The sequence below is a fragment of the Myotis yumanensis genome, unplaced genomic scaffold, assembly GCF_028538775.1.
Source record: "Myotis yumanensis isolate MYYU_CA2020_CCGP unplaced genomic scaffold, mMyoYum1.0.hap1 SCAF_8, whole genome shotgun sequence".
In the NCBI taxonomy this organism is placed as follows: domain Eukaryota; kingdom Metazoa; phylum Chordata; class Mammalia; order Chiroptera; family Vespertilionidae; genus Myotis; species Myotis yumanensis.
The window spans coordinates 36,257,201-36,276,785 of NW_027223759.1; the positions used below are offsets into that span (position 1 = coordinate 36,257,201).

The following is a 19,585-nucleotide window of genomic DNA, read 5'->3' on the forward strand; positions in this document are numbered from 1 at the left end:
TCTTGGTTGTAGGTTCTTGCTATTCTTCACTTTGAATATTTCTTGCCACTCTCTTCTGGCCTGCATGGTTTCTGTTGAGAAATCAGCTGACAGTCGTATGGGTACTCCCTTTTAAGTAACTGACTTTTTTTCTCTTGCTGCTTTTAAGATTCTTTCTTTGTCTTTTGCTCTTGGCATTTTAATTATGATGTGTCTTGGTGTGGTCCTCTTTGGATTCCTTTTGTTTGGGGTTCTCTGCGCTTCCTGAACTTGGAAGTCTATTCCTTTCACCAGGTAGGGGAAGTTTTCTGTCATTATTTCTTCACCTAGGTTTTCAATATCTTGCCCTCTCTCTTCTTCTGGTACCCCTATAATTCTGATGTTGGTGCGCTTGAAGTTGTCCCAGAGGCCCCTTACACTATCTTCATATTTTTGGATTCTTTTTTCATTTTGCTTTTCCAGTTGGGTGTTTTTTGCTTCTTCGTATTTCAAATCTTTGACTTGATTCTTGCAATCCTCTGGTCTGCTGTTGGGAGCCTGTATAATATTCTTTATTTCAGTCAGTGTATGCTTAATTTCTAGTTGGTCCTTTATCACAACATCAAGGGTCTCACTAGATTTCTTGAGGATCTCACTACACTTATCGGCGGTTTCCATAAAATTCTTGAAAAATCTTAAAACGTGGTTTTGAACTCTATATCTAGTCGTTTGCTGTCCTCCATTTCTGTCATTTGTGACCTGTTTCTTTGTGTTCCCATTTTGTCTGCTTCCCTGTGTTGGTAGAGTGGTTTTGTGTGCTAGGTGTCCTACAGGGCCCAGTGGCTCAGCCTCCCCAGTTACCTGAGGTGGACACTCTTGGTGCACCCCTTTGTGGGCTTTGTGCACAGTCTTGTTGTAGTTATGCCTTGATTGTTTTAGGTGTCACTGGGAGGAATTGACCTCCAAGCCAATTGGCAGTGAGAATCAGCTGTGTCTGCAGTGGGAGAACTTCTGTGCTGAAGACACCCTTCTGGGGCAAGACTTGCTTCGGTGGGGCTTTGGTGCTCACTGAGTCTGCCCCCTGAGTGTGTTCCTTATGAATCTAAGGAGTTGTAATCTGGATGGTCCCACTCTGACCACTGGGTACACTGGCTCTTGGATCTAAGGAGGTGCTAATTAAGCCTCTTCCTGAGGTTGCCCAGCAGGGGCTACAAAGAGATATGCAGATTCCCCTTCCTTTTTTTGGTGTCTGGGGGTGCCCAGATGAGGCCCAGCTGTGAAGCAATGCAAGCTGCTGTGGGGCCTTGGGCCTTCTCTTGGAAGTTCTTGGTCTGTCTGGCCCAGCTGCAATTTGTTAGGTAATTTTCAGGTTGCAAAGGACCTGGGCATTCATATGCATAAGTTTTTGCAGCAGCCTGGATGGGGCGGGTCTCGGAATCAACAGAGCGGAGCAAGCAGCTATGGCTGATTCTCAGCCCTGTCCTAAGGGGCCGCACGGCTCAGTGTCCTGGTAATTGCTGCCAGCACCTCTGAGGGAAAGCCGTCCTCAAGTTCCGAGTTCTGCCTGCTGCCAGACCATCCAGTTTCTCCCCGTATGAGCCCTGGGACCTCAGAGATTTCCCGGAACCAGAGTTCAGAGCAGTCGGGAGCTTGTGACTCCCTCCCGTTTCAAAAAGACAGCCGCGTCCTCAGGTGCCCGCCCCTTTCCGAGCGGGCCTGAGCCTCCGTACCTCTGCACTTTACTTTCGTAGCTCCTCTGAGTCTGTGTGCTCTTCTGTTTCCTTCTAGTTGTAGAATTTCCACTCAGCCAGCCTTCCTGTGGTTCTGGATGATGACCGTTCTGTCTTTTAGTTGTATTTTTGAAGTTGTTGTCGGAGGCAGCAATTTCCGGGTGTTTACCTATGCCACCATCTTGGTTTCCTCCCCATTTCCCTCAAGAATCTTAATGTATTAAATTTTCTTTAGTGTAGCCAATTCACACTGTTCATTGGAAGTTCATTTTTCTGCATTTGGTTGCTGTCTTTGTGTCAGGAGTTTGGTTTTCAGTATTTGGTGTTCTGGGTTGTCTGTGTACTTTTGGAATGAGGTTTCAGACTGACCAGTACTGGTTTTATTGACCGTTTTTTTAAACTGATAACAGATGGAAACAGTTTATCTTAGCCAAAAGGCTGAGAAGTGATAATTGACCATTTTAAAAGTGTGATTTTTGCCCTGGCTGGTGTGGATCAGTGGTAAAGCAATGGCCGGCAAACCAAAGTGTTGTAGGTTCGATTCCTGGTCAAGGGCACATACCTGGGTTACAGGTCCATCCCAGGCCCCAGTGAGGGTACATGTGGGAGGCAACCAATCCATATGTCTCTCACACACTAATGTTTTTCTCTCTCTTTCTCTCTGTCCCTCTTCTTCCCTTTCTTCCACTCTCTCTAAAAATCAATGGAAAAAATGTCCTCAGGTGAGGATTAAAAAAATAAGTGTGATTTTCCCAGGCAGGCTTCTCTTGTGAAAGTGACAACTGCCTTGGCCGCAGGGCCCAGGCTGGGTGAGTGGGTAGGGCACGCTGACAGACAGGTTTCCTTTCTGTTGGGTGTGTTTTCACAAGCAAGGACAGGCAGACCGACCAGAAGCCCTTGGTTGATGAGGAAGGAAGGAAGCAAGCAAGGAATTGCCCAGGAGGCTGACGGCTGAGCTGAGACATCTGTTTCCCTTTGTCCCTGAGGCTCAATTAAAGACAAGGATTACTCTAGAAATCAATGGGAAATATATCCCTGAGTGAGGATTAGAAAATAAAAAATAAAATAAAATAAAAGACAAGGAATAGCCCTAGCCAGTTTTGCTCAGTGGTTAGAGTGTTGGCCGGCAGAATGAAGGGCTAGTTCACTTCCAGTCCAGAGCATGTACCTTGGTACCTCGGTTGCAGGCTCAATCCCCAGTCCGTCAGGGTGCATGGAGGAAGCCAGCCAATCGATGTGTCTCTCTTGCATCAATGTTTCTCTCTCTGTGTCTCTCCCCTTCCCTTCCACTCTTTCTAATAATCAATGGAAAAATTATCCTTGGGTAAGGATTAATAACAACAACAAAAAGACAAGGAATAAAAAGTAGGTTCTCTCCCAACTCCTAAAACTTATCAGAAATACCAGATTTCGCCCTGGCCAGTTTGGCTCAGTGGTTAGTGTGTCAACCCACAGACTGAAGAGTCGATAGTTCGCTTCCGGTCCAGGGCACACACCTCAGTACCTCAGTTGTAGGCTTGGTCCCTGGCAGACCTGGGCGCCTGCGGGAGGCGGCCAATCGATATGTCTCTTTCACATCAATGTTTTTCTTTCTCTGTCTCCCTCCCTTCCATTCTCTAAAAAAATCAATGGGAAAAATATCCTCGGGTGATGATTAGCAAAAAAAAAGAAATAGCAGGTTGCATGTTTGGTCCTAGTATCTGACATGTCCCATGTCCCATGTCCCATGCTTATGGTGGGGAACTGGGCCTGTTCACTCTCATGTGTCCTGTTCCATGTGCTCTTGCCCTTGTCATGGTGCCAGGAGGTCTTGCTGGTCCTTCCGCATGACCAGAGCAGATTTCATGTGTACCTTTCTGCACTCATGTCCCCATCTTCTCTGCACCCACTTGATTTAGGAAGCTCATTACCGATTCTATCCCCCCACTTGTGAGAACTGCTCAATGAACTTGGGGACTCTGAAGGGAGCTAGCAGGACAGGTGCCCACATGGACCTCTTCCACTCTCAGACCTCATCAGGTCATGCTGAGCTTTTGTACCATTCTGGGTGCTGACTGCCTGAGCTGACATAGGGCAGGCTGGCCGCTGGAGATTAGGAAAATGCCCCAGTTTCAGGACCCTTCTTTCCGGGGTAAAGCTGTTGAGGCTCACAGATCATGGGCATTTTCCAGGGACTGGTCAGGAGACAAATTCACCAGTTATGTGAACTGGAAAATGAATGGGATGAATGGCTGAGGAGGAAGGAAAGCACTGAGGAATCCAGGGCCGGTTCTGACCAGGGAGGTGGAGATGGTCACTGCCCACTGACAGGACTGGAGTTCTGGGAAAACCCCGGGGGTGGGGGGCACTGGGTCTCCTGCATTCAGCTGGTGACCTGCTGGCATCTGTGCCCAGAGCTGCAGAAACAGAAAGGCTTATTTTTGTGGACCTCAGTCTCACAAAGCAAGGCTTGGGGTGGTGGGCTTGGAGAAGCTGCAACGCCTAGAACACGGGCTTCCCCACATTCACGGGTTCAAGTGTAGGGATTTTCATTGTCCTATTTCCTTATGTCATTGAAGAGAAACCACCGTGGAAGAGCCGAGTGCCCACAGACCCACTGATGAGAAGTTCGTCTTAGACCCATATCTTACGGTGGAGGTGATCTGTATGCGACTGGATCTGCAGTCTGAGGGCTGCGTGGGGTACATCCCTCCCACCCGATACAGAACCCCCAATAAGCAGAAGCAGCATTCACAGCTGTGCTCCCAAATTCAACACCAGTCTCTGTGGCTGCAGCATTTCAGGAATATGGGAGAACCTAAGAGTTGAAAGTGTGCCAGAGAGAATGAGACGCCCATCAAAAATGTTGGTGACCTTTCAAAGAATCTAGAATGAATGTAGCTACAGTCTCCTACAAGCTCTCATGCTTAGTTTCCTTCCACAATGGAATTTTATAAAAGGAAATTTGGGCTGATTTAATTATTAGAGAAGAAAAATCTTAAGCAGTGAAACTAACTGTAGAGATATGCATTTTATAACAGGGGAGGCATCTAGATAGAGATGTTATAATTTGGCAAATGAAGTAAATGGACACATGAAACAAACAAGTTGAAGGAAGAAATCAAGCTTTTTCAAGAAGGATTTTCCCACACTGCTTAAGACAAAGAATAAAGAAGTACTTTGTTAGCTAAGCTTTTGTAGCCCATTCCCATCCAGACACAATCTTTAATGGTATTTTTGTGGATATAAACCTTTAACAATATGCTTTATGTCTAAGCTGACCAACTGGGGAAATGGAAACACTGAACAAAAAAATCTTGGTTTTAAGCTATATTTTGTACATTATGTTCTTGGTGCTGCTTCTCCTACAGCCAGCCCTCGAAGCACAGTGCTGACTTGGCGGCTGCTCGCTGCAGTGGGAAATGGCTGAAGGGGCAGTTTGTCTTCATTTGTGGGACCTGTTGATGACACCAGTGCCTCTGCTATCTGTGAGGACTTGCCATCCCCATTCAGGGACAGTCTCATGTCATCCAACCATTTGCTACTTTGGGAATATACAGTGGGTAATGCAGTCCAACTGATGGTGAATTTCTGCACTTTTGGGAAGAGAAGGTAAATTTTAAGTACAGATATGAGTGGGTAGAAGTGGACATGTGACAAAACAAGAGACACTGAGAACAGAACTGGCTGCAACACTTAATTAGTTCCCTTCACAATGCCCCTGTAGAAATTAAGAGGAATGAACCTGTGAGAAATTATTTTGGCAAGTAATGTTGAAAAATACTCCTGCCCTAGCTGATTTTTCTCAGTGGTTAGAGCATTAGCCCTCGGACAGAAGAAGGGTCACGGGTTTGAATCTGGTCAAGATTACTTACCTCAGTTGCAGGCTCAATCCCCGGCCTGTGGGTGTGTGCAGGAGGCAACCAATCGACGTGTCTCTTTTACATGGATGTTTCTCTCTCTGTCTTTCACCCTCATTTCCACTTTCCCTAAAAATAAATGGGAAAATATCTTTAGATGAGGATTAACAAACCAAAAAAAACTTTTAAAGTTTGGTATCTTTAACTTTCATTATAGAAAAGATAGTAAGTTTTCATACTTTTTGGCAGGAGAAATTAGTTACCACTTGCCATTTTGAGTGACATCCCCCGTCACGGAAAGCAGGGGCTCTGTCGCATCTGCTTTCTTCCCATTGTATACACTGGATGGGCACAGAGTCCTGGATGAAGGGATTTGGGAGGGTGTCAGCTCTCTCAGCCAGTTAGAGATCTGCTCTGGGATGCAGACATCAAGTTTGGAAACCAGCCTGGCCAGGCATCATGCAGAGCGTTATTTCATTACATCCCCATCAACCCTTCCAGGTAAGAATGGTATTTATTTTTCGAATGAGGAAAACCCAGGCTCGATTCCGGTCCAGGGCACATACCTCAGTTGCAGGTTCGATCCCTGGCCCTGGTTGGGGCGCATGCAGGAGGCAACCAATTAATGTGTCTCTCTCATCATTGATGTTTCTCTTTCTCTCCCTCTCCCTTCCTCTCAGATGTCAATAAAAATGTATTTTTTTAAATATATTTTATTGATTTTTTACAGAGAGGAAGGGAGAGGGATAGAGAGTTAGAAACATCGATGAGAGAGAAACATCGATCAGCTGCCTCCTGCATACCCCCCACTGGGGATGTGCCCGCAACCAAGGTACATGCCCTTGACCGGAATCGAACCTGGGACCCTTGAGTCCGCAGGCCGACGCTCTATCCACTGAGCCAAACCGGTCAGGGCAATAAAAATGTATTTTTAAAAAATAAAATTAGCCCTACCTGGTTTGGCTCAGTGAATAGAGCATCGGCCTGCAAACTGAAGGGTCCTGGGTTTGATTCCAGTCAAGGGCACATGCGATCCCCAGTGGGGGTTGTGCAGGAGACAGCCAATCGATGATTCTCACCTTTGATGTTTCTCTCTGTCTCTTTCTCCCTTCCTCTCTGAACTCACTAAATGCATCCCCCAGGACATCCCCCGAGGGCTCCCGGACTGCGAGAGGGCGCATGCTGGGCTGAGGAACACCCCACCACCACCACCCCCAGTGCATGAATTTTGTGCACTGGGCCTCTAGTTTTAACATACCAGTATATACACACACACACACACACACACACACACACACACACATATATATATATATGTATATTTCAAAAGAAAAATAAATAAAAAATCAAACTGTTTCTTCCAGTTTAGTCTTCTTTAGGTTTGGAAATAACTGGTGAACATCTTCCTCAAATTCTTTACATACTTGGAAACTGTACTTATGTCACTGCCGGGACAGGGGGCCTGTTTGGAAAACCATTCTTGGCCTGCAGCCAGAATCATACCTCATCAGCCCATCACAGTTGTTCTTGATGAATTGCTCATCTTTTATACGTTACATCAGTTTGGACTTCATTATTTATAGTCATAACCAGAGGTTTTGTCCAGTTATTAAGTGATTTGTTCATTCATTAATCTGAGCGCCTACCATGTAAACAACTCTGTCCTTTTTTTATAATTTGAGTTGAAGTGTCAAGAATCGTATAGCATTTTATCCTCAAGGAAAACTCATTGAAAGTCTCTACATGTGTGGAGATTTGTTACTACTGGACAAAATTCAAAATATGGTTCCTGCTGTCCCAAAACATGGTCTAAGATTCTCTCCTTTTTTTTTTTTTCGTTCAATCCTTTGTAAAATGATTTGTTTATAAAGTAAACTGGATGGATGTGTTTAGTGTTGTGGGGTCATGGAGAGCAGTGCCCTATTCTCTGGAAAACTGAATTTCTGTGCAGTGACCCACAGCCAGCGACTCAGTGCCACTATGTAGGTAATGGACCAGACTTGTGTTTTTGGGTGTTCTGTTTTGGCTAACCATTTTAAAGAAATCTTGACAAGCTGGACTGTGTCTGGAGGGGACTGACCAGGTGGGATTTGGGCAGGCGGAGGTTGGAGAGACCTATTGGCCAAAGGCAAGTGTTCTTGTCAAGCAGAACCATCAGTGAGAGGACTGGCTGCTGTGTGATGAGTGAGCTGTGTGGTTTTCAAGTCTCAAGTCAGTGACACCTCAGAGATTAATGTGAAAGGTAGCAGTCAGTTTTCATGAACTCCAAGGGCTTTTTACCTTATTTTCCTTATAACTACTTGTCAAGGTATAGTTTCCACAGAAAAATGCACATACCTTCCCCGATCACCCGGGTGGATTTTGCAAGTGTGCCCCACGCTGGTACCACTGCCCAGGTTAGGGTAGGCAGGCTCCCTGCCAACCAGTCAGTTGTGATACCCCTCTCTCTGCTACCGCAAAATGGTTTTGCCAGACCTTGAGTTTCATATAAATGTCATCAGAGTGTATACTCTGTGAGACCTGTCTGCATTGCTGCCTGTTGTTAACACCTTATGTCAGGTCTTCTTTATTAATTCACTTAGTAAATCAGCGCTCATATGGAGGATGTGCTGTGTTCATAGACTGAAAGACATTGACTCTGTCTCTCCTTTATTTAGGCTTTAGCTTCTCTCAACATTTGTTTCATACTTTCCAGAATAGCAGACTTCCAGATCTTTCTGTGTATTCCGAGGCATTTGATTTCTTTTTCTTTTTTTTGCAACTGTAAATAGCAATTTTTAGTTTTCACTTTCTAGTTGTTTATTTTAGTTTATAGAAATGGAATTGCTTTTTGTGTAATAACTTTATATCCTGTTACCTTGCTAAATTCATTTTTTAACACCCTTAGTTTATCTGTGGATTCTTTTGTTTTCAGCTGCTAAGATTTTGTATTTTTAACTTTTTTTAACTTTCTATTTTGAAGAAATCTCAAACTTGGGGGGAAAGCAAAAATAGTACAAATAATTTTTTTCTGAAGATTTAACAACAAACTGCCAACACTTTGCTCCAACATCGTAATCCTTTGGTGTGTTTCCTACAAACCAGGAGGTTCTTCATCAACATCAGTCAGGACTGTAGCATAGATCCATTCCTACTGTCAGGTCCCCTGTGGGTCCCACTAGTGTCCTTCATAACACAGGGCCCAGTCCACTGTCTCTAGTGTCCAGCCTGTGACTTTCATGACCTTGACATTTCTGAAGATCACAGCAGTTACTTTGTAGACTAGTCTCAGGTTGACTTCACTGTTTTCTCATGATTGGATTTTGGTGTTATGGACAGAATGTTTGTGTCCCTCAAAATTCATATGTTGAAACATACCCCCCAATGTGATAGTTTTAGGAGGTGAGGCCTTAGGTAGGTGATTAGGTCATGATGGTGCAGCCCTTGTGAATGGAGTTAGTGCCCTTATAAAAGGGACCTCAGAGAACTCCCTGCCTCTTCCACCATGGAGGACACAGGGAGAAGGTGCCACCTAGGACCCAGGAAGTGGGTCCTCACCAGACATGGAATCTGCAGGCACCTTGATCTTGGACTTTCAGCCTTGAAAGCTATGAGAAATAAATTTCTGTTGTTCATAGGTCTGTGGTGTAATAACCCAACAGACCAAGACTCAGAGCTGGCACAGAAAGGATGCTGGGTTCTCACTGCATCCGGTCATGTGGCATAGTTTCAATTTGTCCCATTTCTGGTGATGCTCATTTTGACTGCTTGGTTGAGGTGGTGCCTGCCAGGTTTCTCCACAGTGAAATTACTCTTCCTCCCTCTGTAATTAGCACTTTGTGAGGAGGTTCTTAGAAATCACATGATCATTTCATTGCTCCTCAGACTCAGTTCATTCATTGCTGTATATCAGTGTGGACTAGTGGGTTCCTGTCTATCAGTGGATTCTGCCCACTGTGTCACTCTCTCCTCTGAGGCTCCGTTTGTCCAGATTTGACCAGTGGGAATTGGTCTGTGTCCTTTGACGCATCTCCATTGATCTGTGAGTACTGCCTTACTTTGTGGTGCAGAACACTCTGGTTCATCTTCCTGCTCCAGATCTGGCATCACCCCATCCTCTAAGGAAAGTGGCAGGTGTGAGGTGGGTGCACTTCTTCCTCTCCAAGTCCTGCTGACCCAGGACCTCTTCATGGACAGGTGGGGGCTGTGTCCCTCTTCTTCCAAACCACCCTCCCATGTACACATACCCTCTTGCTGTCTGGCATCCATCCCATCCTGGGCTGCTGGTCTCTATTGCCTTCCCCCCAGCCCCACCCATCCCCTCACTAGGGAAAGCCCTCAGTCCACCTGCGTTCCCACATCCTGCACTTGGCCCTGTGTACGAACAGTCCCCTACCCCCATACTCAGCCTATTTTTTTACTTTTTAAATGTTTTTATTGTTTTGAGAGAGAGAAGAAGGAAGAGAGAGAGACATCGATGTGAGAGAGAAACACCGATCAGCTGCCTCCCGCACGCACCCCAATCAGGGATCGAACCCACAACCTGGGTATGTGCTCTGACCAGGAATCGAACTGGCAACCTTTTGGTATACATGACAATGCTCCAACCAACTGAGCCACACTGGCCAGGGCTATTTTTTTTTTTTTTTAAATGTGTAGCCCTAACTGGTTTGGCTCAGTGGATAGAGCATCGGCCTGCGGACTGAAGGTTCCTGATTCGATTCCAGTCAAGGGCACATGCCCGGGCTGCAAGCTTGATCCCCACTGGGGGGTCTGCAAAAGGCAGCCAATCAATGATTCTCATCATTGCTCTTTCTAACTCTCTCTCTTTCTCTCTCTCCCTCTCCCTTCCTCTCTGAAATCAATAAAAATATTTAAAAAAATAAAAAATGTAGAGACTTAAAAAAATAGGTTAGTACATGCTCATGATAATATATAAAGAAGGTTATGCTGTCTCATGGTTCATTTTTCTGAATCGCCAGCATTGTTGTTCCTGTGCTCCCTCCCAAGAGTCTCTGCACTTCCTCACATGCATATCAACATACCTATTCTGTGTTTATATCCCCCACTCTAGGGTTAAAGTACGGGTTAGGTTTAGTGATAAGGTGATGGCTAGGATTAGGTATACATCGTGGGCACTGCTCTGCCCGTGCTCTTTTTCTACGTTAGTCATAGGGAGTAACCTTGGTCTAACTGCCCTTCGTGGCATTGGGTGTGCCACAGTTCATTACCTGTCCTGTCCTGGCAAACTTAGGGTATGTTTAATCGTTTGCTATTGGAGGCATTATTGGAACAGGTCTTATTTATCTGCATGTTTTTGCACCTGTGAAATACTTGTTAGAAGTGGGGTTTTTAAGAGAGTGGTGTGGATGTGGACATTTAGTAGATAGTTTCTGGCCTCCACAGGGTTTGCTCCAGTCAGCCCTGTGGACAAATGAATGCCTTTCCCACACTCCCCAACACGTGCATTCAGACTTTGAGTTCTGCCAACCCACTAGACAAAACATGGAATTTCAGCTTCATTTTTATTTTCTTACTAGAGGCCCAGTACACGAATTCATGCACGGGTGGGTTCCCTCAGGGTGACCTGCGAAGATTGGGCCCCAGCTCCCGCCCCCAGCCTCGCAGCCCCAGCTCGCATCCCCAGCCCGCATCCCCAGCCTCACAACCCTGCCTGGCACCCCACCTTGGCCTGGCACCACCCCCTCACCTGCTCCACCATCCCGCCTGTGGGGTGATCAGTTGGGGCCAGGCCCTCTCCCCAGCTCCCTCAGCACCTGGGAGCTGGGTGGTGGCCCCACCCCCTGCCGCTGCCTGTTCACTGTCTGCAGGGCATTCGGCAGGGCAGTCGAGCCCCGCTCACACCCACCATGTTCTGCACCACCCCTGGCGGTCAGCGCACGTCATAGCGAGTGGTTGAATTCCCGGTCTCCAGATGACTGCCCAAGGGGACAATTTGCATATTAGGCTTTTATTGTATAGGATATTTCATGATGTGTTTGTGTATGTTTAAACATCATTTAGTTTTCTGTTTTGTGAACAGCCTGTTCTTTTGCCCTTTTTTAAATTCAGCTCTTATCTTGTTACTGATTTGTGCAGTTTGCTATGTTTTAAGGAAATTAGCCCTTTGTCTGTGATAGGAGCCATAAATGGTTTTCCCTATTTGTCTTTGAAAAAGTCTTTTGAGTTTACAGTGCTTCTTTCTTGGGAGATGTTTTTGATCTTCATGTTTTCAGTCTCTCAAGCCTCCTATTACGGCTTTTAGCTTCTGGAGTGTACTGAGAATGGCCTTCTCCCCACCCAGAGTATAAAACAAAATTATCTCATTGCAGCACTTTGATGAATAGGCATGTTTGTGTTTAAATGTTTTACTCATCTTGAAATTATGATATGAAGTAAGTCTACAACCTTATTTTTTCCAGATGGATACCCAATAGTACTCATTGAAAAAAATCTGTTTTTCTCCCACTGATTGATTTGAAATGTCACTTTTATCAGACACTCCAGTATCTTATATATTTGGATATATTTCTTCACCTCCTATTCTCTTCCATTGATTTGTCTTTGTAGACATGTACCAGTGCCAAATATTTCAATTATGGTTTTCAACAGTTTGAATATCTATAAGGCTAGTCCTCCCCTATTTTTCTTTTTTCAGAGTTTTCTTGGCCATTTTTGCATTTAAAAAATATATGTCAACTGTAGAATCAACCTATCAGGTACCTCAGAATCCTGTAGATATTAGGACAGCAGATTATTCAAGAAGACCTGACGTCTCTTTGGGGAAGTTTCTACCTGGGAACATGGCGTGCCCGCCACCTCTTCATGCCTCTTCACTGTCCCCCTTTTCTCTCTCAGAATAGTGATTTGTAAATTATCTCCATAAAGCTTTCTTTTAGTGTTAAGTTTATTCAACTTTTTTTTGTTGTTACAATGTGGTTATTTCTTCCTTTCTGTCCTGAAAATGGTGGTTAATTGTATATGTGAAGGCTGTTGGTATCTGTATAAGTTTTTCTCTCCACCTAATGGAATTCCTTCTTTTCCATAACAGTTTTCTAGTTGATGTTCTTGGATTTTCAAAGTTAATTATTGTATCTGCAAATGATGGTTTTGCTTCCCCTTTTCTGATTTTTACCCCTCATTTCTTCTCCGTGTTGATGTCAGTTAATTCAGTAGCGGTGGAGTGTGCTTTGGGAGTGACCCGTCTTGTTAGATGGTAAACAGTCATATCTCTTTCCAATTTTATTAAGAATTTATACCAAGAGTGGAGATGGAATTTTATCAGATGCCTTCTCAGCATCTCAGATACTGGGGCTCATCATAGGATTGGTTTTTTTCCTACAGGTCTAGTAATATGATGTAGTAATAAATCTTCTAACACCATATGTTAAATTATCCTCTATCTTTTTTTTTTTTTTAATATATTTTATTGATTTTTCACAGAGAGGAAGGGAGAGAGATAGAGAGAGTTAGAAACATCGATGAGAGAGAAACATCGATCAGCTGCCTCTTGCACATCCCCCACTGGGGATGTGCCCTCAACCCAGGTACATGCCCTTGACCGGAATCGAACCCGGGACCTCTCAGTCCACAAGCTGACGCTCCATCCACTGAGCCAAACCGGTTTCGGCGATTATCCTCTATCTTTTGAATAATTGCACTTGGTTATGGCTTATTATTCTTTTAGTTGTTGCTGGATTATGTTTGTTGATAGCTTAGTGGGAATATTTTTATTGATACCCATAAATGGAGATCTTTCTATAGGCAGGGTGTGTGTGTGGATTTGTTTGGAGATTGGGGGTTCTTTTTCAGAAAAAAAGATTCAGAAAGGATTCCCCACTACAGTGCTTGGGTCAATTTAAATAACATTGGAACTGTCTGTTTCTATATAGTTTATAAAAACACCAGATTTTGATGGTTTTGTAGATGTTGAATATATATTTCAGGTGACACAGAGAATTCAAAATTCCTTTTCTTACCTGAACATAGGCTAATTGACTTGCAAAAACTTTTTTAGTTTAATAAAATTACTCCAATTCAGGAGGTTAAACCCACCTACATAACATACATATGTCCATATGTGTATCCATCCATGTTGTGAGTATGTGTGTATTGGGGATATATATTCGTGTGTGTTCACATGTATGTATTATACATCTGTATGTGTGTGTTATACATATGTGCATGTGTTTGTGTGTTTTATACATATGCATGCAAGTGTTTGTATATATGTGTTGTGTGTTATACATATGTGTATGTGTGTTATACATGTGTATCTATATGTGCCCGTACATGTGTATATTATACATGTGTGTATGTGTATAAATACAAATGCATGTGTCACTAAATGTATTTTTGTGCCCAGACTTATGAGCTCTATCCTGGGTATTGGACATTGCATGGTAAGAATGCATCATGAATGTGCCTATGTGGGTCTGCACACGTAATGTGCGTTGGCGCCCCTTAGCCCAGTCGGCAGGTTTCCTGGAGCAAGCCCAGCTATCCTCACCAGGAGTGGAGGGCTTGGGTAGGGCTGTTAACCCCACCAGCAGACAAGGGTGGTCAGGCAGCTTAAGGAGAGGGATGGGCTGAGGATAGTGGAGCAGTGGCAGCTGGTTAGGGTATTAGGTCGTTGATGGCACATCTTTCATGTGTTGGGCCTGGAGATTCAAGGTGGATGAGACATAGTCTCTGTCCTTCAAATTTACCGTCTAGTGGGAGAAATGTACCCACAGAGGTATAAATAGCAATGCCAGAAGTGCGGTACTGGAGTCAGTACCAGGTGATGTGGTATTAGGTGGAACTGAATGAAATTACAGGGACTTGAAAGGTGAGTGACTTGCCAGGTTCTCAGAGGACATGTTGGAGGCCAACAGAAAGAAAGTGAGGGAATTTTTCTGTGCAGGAATAGCCTGGGTGTTCAGGTCACCCCTGGTGGGTGACACCTCATAGTGTGGGGCTGTGCACTCAAACTGAGGGACTTGGGTGTTCCTTGTGCAGCCTTCTTCCCACCCCGCCCTGTGTTTCCAACTCCAGTGCTAAAGTGACTTGGTCAGCTCAGTCAGCAGGGAGAATAGAGAGGAGGGACTGTGTGGTTATCCCAGTGACACGGCGCCTATGTGGGGCGTGGGCTCGCCTCTTCCCATCCCCCAGCATGTCACAGGGGCTCCTTCCTGACACTTGTAAGAGGTGACGCTAGAGCAATGGTTCTCAACCTTCCTAATGCCTCGACCCTTTAATACAGTTCCTCATGTTGTGGTGACCCCCAATTATAAAATTATTATTATTTTTTTAAATACATTTTATTGATTTTTTACAGAGTGGGAGGGAGAGAGATAGAGAGTTAGAAACATCGATGAGAGAGAAACATCGACCAGCCGCCTCCTGCACACCCCCCACTGGGGATGCGCCCTCAACCCAGGTACATGCCCTTGACCAGAATCGAACCTGGGACCCTTCAGTCCGCAGGCCCGACGCTCTATCCACTGAGCCAAACCGGTTTTGGCTATAAAATTATTTTTGTTGCTACTTCATAACTATAATTTTGCTACCGTTATGAATCGTAATGTAAATATCTGATATGCAGGATGTATATTCATTGTTACAAATTGAACATAATTAAAGCATAGTGATTAATCACAAAAACAATATGTAATTATATATGTGTTTTCCAATGGTCTTAAGCTACCCCTGTGAATGGGTCATTCGACCCCCACAGGGGTCGCAACCCACAGGTTGAGAACCGCTGTGCTAGAGAATCCTGAGCCCAAATGATTTGCTCTTTGGTCTTTATGTTGTATTTTCCATATGAGATCACCTTGCAGCTCACTTCTCATTCTGCTGAGATGCTCACTGTGCTGTGTCTCTCTGTGCTTCTTTGTTACAACAGATGCAGGTTTTATTCCTTCAGATAAGAATTCTCATTTTAGGAGAGTAAGCACTTCTTGGGTACACATTTAGAAAACTTGGTGGTTAAGCCTAAAGAAACAGAATGTCCTTTGGAACAATACACACACCCTTGCATATAGTATTTTTTAATCGTGGAAATGACATGTCTATTGAAAAAAAATGCAGACATTACAGAAGTTCATAAATAAGGTAAAAGTAAAAGCCCTGACCACTCCCCATCTCCATTCAGTCCTTTCACTGTGGCTACCTGTAAAGATGCCAGGTCCAGCCTTCCGGACTTGTTTCTATTGTATGTAAACAGGGTGTGTGGGTTCTGGGAAATGGAATCATATTTTCTACACTGGATAGACATGGAAACATTTTTTCTTGACTAAACTGTAGCCCTGGCTTTATTCCGTGATGGTATATGCAGGGTTCTGTGTTCTTTTTAAGGGTTGCACGATTTTCAGTTATGATTGCACCATTGTTTAGTTTACCAGTTCATTACTGAGTTTGTCCTGATATTTAGCTCTGTATATTTGTGTGAGAATATCTGTAGGAGAGCCCTGGCTGGTTGCTCAGTGGTTAGAGCATTGGCCCATGGACTGAAGAGCCACGGGTTCGATTCCGGTCAAGGGCAAGTACCTCGGTTGCAGGCTCAATCCCCAGCCCTGGTCGGGGCCCGTGCAGGAGGCAACCAATCAATGTCTCTCACATCGATTTTTCTCTCTGTCTCTCCCCATACCTTTCACTCTCTAACAATCAATGGGAAAACTATCCTTGGGTGAAGATTAACAAAACAAAACAAAAAAATATCTATCTGTAGGAGTAATTTTAAAAGTAGAATTGCTGAGGTAAAGGTATTTTGCACACTTTAAATTTTCAGGTGTTTTCAAACGAGCCCAGAAGGTCATGTGAACTGTGGTCCCAGCAGTGTGCGCGGACATGGCTGTGTTCCTGCTGTTTTACTTCATTAGTTATTAGAGGGCTGGAGTGCCCTTTGTATTTTCTCACTCGATTCATAAAAGCAGTATGAGATAATGGTTGGTTTTTTCAGTTTGGTTCTAGAATGTAACTTTGCTCAGTGTCTTTCTATTCACTGAGCAAATCAAATTTGTCATTCTTTCCTTTGTGCTGATCTTAGGAAGACTTTATTTACCCCAAGATTATAGAAATATCCCCCTTGGTTTTGTTCTAGTCTTTAGTCCACTGGAATTTAGAGCTGATTGCCCCACCTCATTTGAGAATGGCCCATTCTCTTCTCATAAGCGTGAAGTGCCGCCAAGTAACTTATTCACTGGGGTTTTATGCAAACATGGACTCTGAGATCCGCCTTTTTAGTAAATATCAAAATTTGATAAAATGTTTACCGAGATTAAAAATGGTTTCTGTAGCCCTAAGTTTACAAAGAAATATGACTAAAGACACTGAGAATGTGAAATTGAAGGAATTTTTTAGCTTTACTTAAATGGTGTCAGTTTCTGAGCACAAAGAGCCCAAGACTCATTTTATTTGCTTTGTGACAGTTCTTAGTTTATTTTACTTTTTATTTTTTTGTTAATCTCCACCTAAGGTTATTTTTTTCCATTGATTTTTTAGAGAGGGAAAGACAGACACAGAGAGAGAAACATCCATGTGAGAGAGACACATCAATTGGTTGCCTGCTACATGCGCCCCGACCAGGACCCCAGGACCAGGGATCCAACTTGCAACCCAGGCATGTGCCCTGGATCGCAATCGAACCCAAGATCCTTCAGGCCAACACTTTATCCACAGAACCAAACCGGCTAGGGCTACTTTGTGACTGTTCTGAAGCCCTCCTAGAAGAAATGTGAAATAAGAAATTAACTGTAATAAAGTTCGTGTGCAGGAAGTAGCCTTATGCTACACAGTGTTTAAAGTCTTTGTTGTTAAAGTCATATAATCGTCTACATGCTTTTTCTCACCTGTCTCACCACAGCCTAAATGTGACGGCCAGGTTTTATTGACACAAGTGTGGAGGCGTTTGAATCTGATAGAATGTGACTACTTCGGGTTGGAGTTTCAAAATGTCCCATCCTACTGGGTAGGTGCTTCTCATTCATTTGGAAATACCTCTGGGTATGTTATAGGACCCTCCCCACATCCATGGGTCACCGAGAGCCTTTGAGTATGACTATAGTTATTTTCTTGTTTGTAGCATACTTACTAAATAGAGAAGTTATTTTCATCGATTTGCTCTCTTCTTAAATCCTCTTTAGATTTGGCTTGAACCTATGAAACCCATCAGTAGGCAAGTACGAAGTAAGTCCTTTTTTTTTTAACTCCTTAAAATTCTCTTCACTCAAAGTGCTTTGTTTTTGTTCTTGACTGTTCAAATCTGAGGCATGATGAGTTGTTCCCTGTCACCATTCTGGACAGCTATGAGGAGTGCTCCCGCAGCAAAAGGACCTGGAGGTCACAGTGCTGTTTAATAAGTGGGATGCGGGGGGGGAGGGTCAGTGCTTTCACTCTGGTTCTAGGTTACTTGCCTCGCATTTGGAAGCAATATGCAAAAATAGGTATGCAGTTTCTCTTTAAGTTATGAAATGACACTGAGGTTCTTTCTTTAATTGGCATTTTAATAAAATAATTAATACCATTCTGTAACTATAAATATAATTGTAATTGTAAACATGATTATTTTTGTTAGTCTCTTAATTTTTTTAAATGTAAGGCATGTAGTAATGCTTCTTAGTTCTTATGTATTTGTATAGGATGAATTCACCTGGAACTTCCTTAGTACTAAACTGAGGAAGAAAGGACATGAGGAGTAACTTCGTTATTCACTGATAAGCTAAGGCCATTTTGGTTGCCATAACATTTTAACAAACAGTTCCTCTTTTCTTTGGTGAAAATTACATGTTTATGATATAACATTTCAATAAAGCTGAGATACTTAGATGAGCTAATATATTATGTTTTTTTAAACAATAATCAGGTTGTTCCAATTCAGTATAGTGAGTGATGACAACATTTTTCTTTCAGTAAAGTATATAAGTAATTCAAAAATAATTTTTTATTATTACTACTTAATTATGTAAATACCTTAACTTTTTAACATAAAAATATATTTAAAAATTTTAATGTGCAATTTCCTGCATTTCTTCAAGTTTCCTTGAGTAATCTCCACTTAACACAAGAGTTTTAAAATTTTTCTTTACTGGTACTTAGGACTCATAATTTCATGCATAGGACATTTCTTAATATCTCATTTGGAAAGATTTGCTTTAATAGTCCATTTGAAAATACTAGCTTAACTATATCATAATACATGGAAAGATAACAACTACAGTACAGAGAGATGGCCTTATATGTGACATTTAAATTTTTTCTTTTTATAGGGCCAAAGAACGCAATGCTTCGCCTAGCAGTAAAATTTTTTCCACCCGATCCGGGTCAGTTGCAGGAGGAATACACACGGTAAAGAGCCTGTTCTGAACTGAGGCAACTATCAGCAGGGCCTTGAATTCACTTGTGTTTCCCACAGCACCTGGCTCATCAGATGTTCAGGGCATATTTATTCAAAGAATAAATGAATACATATAAAAACTGTAATCTGAATGTAGTAGTGAAAAGAAGCATTCTGACAGTTAACCCTTGCACAAACACAAATGTGAAAGGGAATTGGAAGAAAGGTTTATGATACAAATTTGAGAATAAAAAATAGGGTATTAGGATATGGTTGAACAGGTATTCTCTAAATGGGCATAAATTTATACATGTGCATAAAGTTCTTAGAAATTTTGCCCACGTATTTACTAGTACTTCTTTAACCACAGAATACACTTAATTAGAAGTACCTAGTATGCGAGACCTCATGAATAGGTAGGGCAGACACTTCTGGAGACTTCTTTTCTACAGCTCTTGAATTCATGCTCGATTCTTTGCAGAAATAATTGAAAGAAAATATTAAAAGTTGTTTCATCTGGGCAATAGGATTATGGAAGATTTTTCCCTTATGCTTTATGTACCAATTTTGTAATGAGAATAAAGCAACAACCTAAAACTATTCACAGCCGAGGTCAGGTGTGAGCTGAATAGGACAACTGTTTAACCCTCGGACAAAACATGGACTTGTCCTAGATGTCTTAGGAACCTCTCTCTGCAGTTTTCACAGGTAATTTACCATCAGAAAAGTAGACTGTCAGTGTGAGGCAATGTCCGAGATCC

The 19,585-nt window shown here is 43.1% G+C and overlaps 1 protein-coding gene across 5 annotated transcripts in view; it reads left to right on the plus strand.

Annotated features, from left to right (window-relative positions):
* Nucleotides 1-19,585, plus strand: part of FARP2 (FERM, ARH/RhoGEF and pleckstrin domain protein 2) — a 102,745-nt gene that overhangs the window by 35,054 nt on the left and 48,106 nt on the right. For all 5 annotated transcript variants that reach the window (XM_070422601.1, XM_070422603.1, XM_070422604.1 and 2 more), the window contains 3 exons: nucleotides 17,355-17,459; nucleotides 17,635-17,677; nucleotides 18,757-18,835. In XM_070422601.1, the coding sequence (XP_070278702.1) occupies nucleotides 17,355-17,459; nucleotides 17,635-17,677; nucleotides 18,757-18,835 (227 nt within the window). The remainder of the gene's footprint in view (nucleotides 1-17,354; nucleotides 17,460-17,634; nucleotides 17,678-18,756; nucleotides 18,836-19,585) is intronic.